The sequence below is a fragment of the Rasamsonia emersonii genome (assembly GCF_000968595.1).
Source record: "Rasamsonia emersonii CBS 393.64 chromosome Unknown ctg1118621760443, whole genome shotgun sequence".
Taxonomy (NCBI): Eukaryota; Fungi; Ascomycota; class Eurotiomycetes; order Eurotiales; family Trichocomaceae; genus Rasamsonia; species Rasamsonia emersonii.
This window is the reverse complement of record NW_013562995.1, coordinates 37838-43837: the sequence shown is the minus strand read 5'-3', so window position 1 is coordinate 43837 and position 6000 is coordinate 37838. Positions and strand designations below refer to the sequence as shown.

At 52.8% G+C, this 6000-nt stretch overlaps 2 protein-coding genes across 2 annotated transcripts; both read right to left on the bottom strand.

Annotated features, from left to right (window-relative positions):
- Positions 1 to 29: 29 nt before the first annotated feature.
- T310_6752 (RRNA processing protein) lies at positions 30 to 1234 on the bottom strand (the record flags this gene model as incomplete). Its single annotated transcript, XM_013470453.1, has 3 exons — positions 30 to 886; positions 963 to 1052; positions 1147 to 1234. 3 exons carry the CDS (start codon positions 1232 to 1234, stop codon positions 30 to 32), a joined length of 1035 nt encoding a protein of 344 aa, XP_013325907.1.
- Positions 1235 to 1936: 702 nt separating this feature from the next.
- T310_6751 (uncharacterized protein) lies at positions 1937 to 5468 on the bottom strand (the record flags this gene model as incomplete). Its single annotated transcript, XM_013470452.1, has 7 exons — positions 1937 to 1992; positions 2045 to 2688; positions 2761 to 2903; positions 3079 to 3381; positions 3581 to 3722; positions 3865 to 4865; positions 4935 to 5468. 7 exons carry the CDS (start codon positions 5466 to 5468, stop codon positions 1937 to 1939), a joined length of 2823 nt encoding a protein of 940 aa, XP_013325906.1.
- Positions 5469 to 6000: the final 532 nt, after the last annotated feature.

Below are 6000 nucleotides of genomic sequence, written 5' to 3'. Positions count from 1 at the left end.
CGAATCTAAGCGAGTCCGGCTCGTGAGCGTCAGTCCGCAGCGTTCTCCTTCGAATCGGAAGCCGCAGGTTCTGCTCCGACTGTCTCAGAGTTATTATTCTCTCCACCAGCCTTATCCCCTGCCGCCTTGGAACTCTTGTGTCGCCTCTTTCGTTTCGTCTTGACAGTCGCCTCGCCCTCTGCCCCGGGTCCATTGCTAGTCCCCTGTTCGGAATTCTCACTCGACTTCTTGTTCTTCTTCCCCTGATCCTCCGGCCTCTGTTTTTCCCTCTTCTTCGGTTTCTTCACGCTCAGCGGGTTCGGCCCCTTGGCCTTCTTTGCGCGGCGTGGCTTCGGCCCCTCGTCGTTCTCATCTCTCTTCCTCTTCCCAACGACAGACAACGCCGTTTCGATGCCCGCCTTGAACTTGCTCTCTTCCACTCCGAGTCGCACTTGTTCAGACGGTGTGCTCATGGGCTCCAGAATCATGACGGAGCGCTTCACGTAGATGATGGGTACGCCGGGGATCGAGCGTGCCCCCGCCCGAAGAGCGCTTGCCTTTCGGCTCAGCTCCTGATGCAAGATCTCGGCACGTTTCCGCTTTTTGGGATTTGAGAGCTCGCCGTTTTGCCCTAGAACTTGTGGGTTTTGCGCTAGAACTTCTGCCGACGGGGGGTCGGCCGTCGCGAGGATGTAGTGTTCCTTGTTGCGCATCGTCTCCTTATTCGGACAGAGCAAGGACAGGAGACACTCTGCCTCGTCGATCGGAGTATCTTCTTCGTTGTGAGAGCAGTGTCGCAGTGGAAGAGTCGTAGGCGGAGGGAGGTGCTCGGGACGGATGGGATTGTTCGTCTTGGGGTTTTTCGGCTGGGCAGCCATGATAGCCGCGAGGGAGCATTTCGATAAGACTGTACAAGAAAGGCCCAAGGTTTAGCATATCGAAACCTGAAATAGATAGAAGCAGCGCAGTTCGTCGCTACGTACGTGGCTTCACCTTCCCCTTCAGCGTCCGTTCCAGCGAGGGAATCAAGTCCATCTTGAATTGATGTATAGCGCGGAGGAAATTAGAATCCACTGTTCACATTCACCATGATCAAGTCAGTCACATGTCCATTCTATGAAAAACCAAAGGCAAAAAAAGTCCCGGGGAGAATTGCGCTTATCGTACCCAGCACTTGGTACGGCTCGCGGAAGCCGAACGTGAGCTCATACTGGTGCATGAGCTTGCGGTACTTCTTCGACCGCTTCGCCCTCATGGTGACGGTTGAGAAAAATCCTCTATAATAGTCGGTGAAAGAATAAAAAGGATCTTCCCCGCAAGAGGATTTCGGGTGATGTTGTGGATTGAAGCCTGCTACGCGCTGCGGAGTTTGTCTCGAAACTTTTTTTCGGCGGACGGTTTAGATGTGGTCCGTGCACGGCGGCATGTGAGCACGCTGATAACGATAAGGACGTTACAAAGAATAAAGATGACATTTAAAGTAATTAGTTTCCATTCATATCTGCGAAATAGGAATGCGGATTAATGGAAATTAGACTCCCAGCCTATGCTCATATTCTATCCATTATTATGCATGTACTGCTTTGTCCCCGAGTAACCATCGACTATATCATCGCTTCAGAGGCGACTATACCATGCGGAAATATTCTCACTGCCGTTATTGGCAACAACCCAATATACCGTTATGTATTGATCATCTCTCGACGTGATGCGGATTCCAGTTCGACGAGCGCAGGATCATCAAACCAAAATCAGTTAGGGGTATCACAAGAGGCCTAACTCCCTAAACTCTCAAGAAGTTTGCAATAGATCTGGAAATATGATATAGATTATGCAGCAATGTCAAAAATCCGAACCCGAGTTGCCGATTGATCATACCAGTGACCTCGAAATTCGAGCACCATCCCCCTGGATGTGCTTTCCGTGAGCAGAACAGAGAAATCCAAGATCTTAATGCTCAAAGCTTCCTCTTCTTGCACAGTCCAATGACAACACTGATATCATCCATTTTGCCTGCCAGCTGTAAGCTAAGTGAATAGTATACAGTGCGACACCTTATACGTACCTCCTTCAATGGCAAGGCCTTCGTCAATGGCCTTCTCCATGTAAGGGCTTTCCGCAAAAGGATCCTGCGCAATGTTCAACGCAGCATTTAAAAGCCGCCTGGCCGTAAAGACCATGCCTCCTCCAGCTCCTGCCATACGGTCCCCTTCCGCGTCGCCCCCTTCTCCCGCTTCCCACTTCTCTATGCTTTCAAGGACCACAGTCAAGACTTCCTGCTCCCAGAGATTGTCGATGACGCCATCCGATACTGCCAAGACAACATCGTTCTCTTCCAGTTCCACCTTTGAGAGAACCGCATCGTTCCGCGGCTCATCAGTGCTGTTCGTCCCCAGCTGAAGGGGACAGTCAAACCAATGCCACTGCTCGCGCGTTTTGAAGAGGACTTTCTTCTGGCTGGGACGGATGACAAGAATCTGACAGTCCCCAAGGTTGGTCACGTACAACAAGGGCCGTGCTCCTTCTTCGTCGTTACGGTAGTGGAGGAGGGCGGTCACCGAGGTGGTAGTTCCGAGCCACTGCTTTGTCGCCTTCACGGTCTCTTCGTAGGCGCGTTGTAAGAAGTCGACGACGTCGGGCTCGGTTGTGCAGTTGACGTTCCGTTCACACTCGAGCGCCCAAAAATGCAGGATCAGTCTCGACCACAAACTGTCATGTCTATTGGTAAGCTGCTTCCACAAACCCTTCGAAAACCAAAAATATCAACTTGTGAAGTCTTACGCCGCATGGCCCTGGGGTTTCGTCGCCCAAGCTCCTACCCCATCGTTCACTCCGATGAAGTTCTCTGCAGCCAGGATTGCATCGTCACCGTTGGTCAAGCCCCGGATGAGCTCGCCCCCGACGAAGGGCCTCCGGTCTTGGCTCTGGGAATGCGTTGTCAAAGGGTCGGAGAAGGACGTTGACGGGGGCGACACGAAGGGAGGCGGGAACGGCCGCGACGGCCGTTTCGGCCGAAACGCATAGCCAGTCTCGAAGCGGAAGGGAGATTTCGAAATCCATACGTCCAGATTCTCAGGAGTGGGTGTGATCGTTCCGTACGCAGGGATGGCGACGTGATACCGGCGCAGTTGCGTCTGGCGTGGAGATGATGTTGTTTTCAGGGGACTCGAGATCAACAGGAGCCGCCACTGACGAGCAGCGAACGTCGACGAAGGTATCGTACTCGTAGCCAGGGAGGACAGAAACGTGGTGATCATGCCCGCTCAGACGTGCACCCCAGGCGCACATAAACCGCGCATGATCATAACATGCTGATGAATGGAAGTTGGGACGGAAGATGGAGATGAGATGACGATAACGGCGCGCCCGATAGGAGTGGTTTTGCTCCCCACAGGACCTTAACTAGTTGTCACCGTGTCATTGATAACAGTTGAGGCTAAAAATCGTCACTAAGCGCGGCGGGGATGCGCCGGTGAGCGATCCGCCAGTCAGCGGCGACGCCTGCAACACGCCACCGCCCTATAACTACACCATCACGTTATCGAGTCATAATCGCCTGGAATGAGGTTTAAAGATGCTGTAGATGAGATGGCAGTCTTACAGACGTTGTTTTCCAGATTAGATTGCCCGCAGGCGTTGTACTTGGGTCCCTACGAGCATACGTGGGAACTCGACAATGCACCCAATCAGCGAATTCGGAAACTAACAACTGCATTTGGTAAACTGCATTCGTCCCTCCTATCCTACCACCACCGTGATCGTCCTGCATACTCATACCAAAAAAAGGAAAAAGAAAAAGAAAAGAAAAAGAAAAAGAAAGAAAAGAAAAACAGAGAAAAAGGATTCCAGAGCCCCCTTTCCCCCCAACATGGCCCGAGAGCTCACCCTGTCCTCGCCTCGCGGTGCTTGACGACCTCGTTCTTAAAGAGGTCGAGGCCCAGGGTGAGCTCTCGGGCCATGTCGTACCTCGACGCGTCCCGCCTGACAGCCGACAGCCCTTCGAAGCATACTTCGGCCAGCAAGGTGCCTCGCTGGCCGAAGTTCTGGCCGGTCTGCTCGACCAGCAGGGCACGCATCACGCGCTCTGCACAAGGGCAGAGGCGCTCCGCGTCCCTGGTGCATTCCTCGGCGCAGGAGCAGAAGCTAAAGCAGACGCACTTCTGCTCCTTGACGTAATCCATGGCGTTGAAGCCTTCGTCGGCTTCACGACGCACCTCCCCGACGCTCTTGCCCTCCAGGATGGCCAGTGTCGCCTGACGATGGGCGCGGATGATCTTGCGTTCCCAGACGTCTGGGTCGACAGAATTGGGGTCGACAAATGGGAGTTCCAAGGTCACGGCGTTGTTGGCAGGCTTCTCTGGAGGTGTCACTGAGAGGTACTTTTCCGAGAGAATGGCGAGGATTTCCTTTGGCGCCATCTGGTACACAGGGTTGAGGCCGCGCCACTGCTGGGAAAATCTAGAATTCCGGTCACTGACGAGTTCGCGGATGTGACGACGGTATCCGAGCATATCATCCGGCTGGCGGCCCATGTTGCTGTACTCCTTGATGACTTGCTGGACAAACTCTTCCTGGTGACGCTCGAGGATCTCTTCGTTGAGAACCTGGCAGACCTGGCGAGCGTCAAGGACGTCTTTGCAGATGTTCAAGATGGCGAGTAGATGGCTTGGCTCCGGAAGAACGACGGCATCCTTGCTAGAAAGACGACGAATGTCCAAGTTGAAAGAAGAGCAGAGCTGGACGTTGCCAATCTCGATGGCCAGCCGCGCGTACAAAACGTAATAGAGGTCCTCGATTGCGAGAATCAAGGTGACGATGTTGTCAGAAACCATTTCGGCTTCAACCTGCTCGATGTGAAACAAGATGCCTGTAGGAGAGTTGTCGAGCTAAACCAAGTGTCAGCAGGCGTCCACTGCTTGAGAAAGAAGAGGGGAGAGGGAATCAACTCGACATACCTCGACTCCGAAATTCTGGCAGATGGTGAGGAACACCTTAGCGATGCCGTAGACGATCGAAGCGACAGACAGCACGCTCTCCCATCTAGCCTTCATCTGCTTCTCGGGGATGTGGTGAACGTGGAGGTTGTCGTTCGCAGTGTTCCAAGTAGGACACCACTCTCCAGAGCTGATGGTGTAGGGCGTGTGGGTATCACCACGAGGGTTGGAAGACTCAGAAGTTGCCTGACGCGCAACTGGAGCTGCGGCTTCCCTGTTTTGGTCTGCCATTGCTCGCTGACGATTGTAGGTTGCTGTTTGGAGATTGTTACGGTTGAACGACTTCTGGTTCGCGACCTGAGCGTTTGGGTAGGAGGAGAGATGTGAGAGACTCTGAGAGACCTCAGGATCCTGACGACAGACGGGGGTATTTGTACTCGAAAAGAGGCCAGTCTTCGCATCTTCACTGTCAAGCTTCTGGTACTTGTTTCCAGGCACTGATTTCTCGGCGCGCAGCCAGCGGGGACATCGGAGATGGAACGGGTTCCAGGGCATGATTGTGTCTGTTGAAGGCCAAAGTACGTCAAAGTGCGCTTTGGCTATGTGGAATGATGGATGGGGAGATGTGAGCGTGTGAGGTTTGTGCGATGGGAGGTAGAGGAAAGCCAGAGCGCAGCACAATTTATAGGACGAGAGGAGAACATCGAACGAATATCGCGTCTTGCTTTCGTCTTGACATTCACGACCCATTGCTTGGAGTGCTTAGCGTGTGCTTTGTGTTTTTTTTTTTCGCCCACAGAAATTCCAATACAGCTAAATTCACTGGCAGACTCCCAGGGTCAATGGCAGGCTGTATAGTTAATCCGGTTTCCAGGCAGGCTCTCTCCTTTCACTGTGTGATGGCATTCACCTTATTGTCGGTGACAGTGAATTCTACTAACAGACACTTCACATGGGTATGCTTACAAAATCAACATTCACTAGAACAGAGAATCTTCTGCTAAGATGTGAATGGCCTGAATGTCACTAACAGGCACAGTGCTTTGAACAGGTGAAGTACCAATCACAAAGATTAAAGTGCATTATC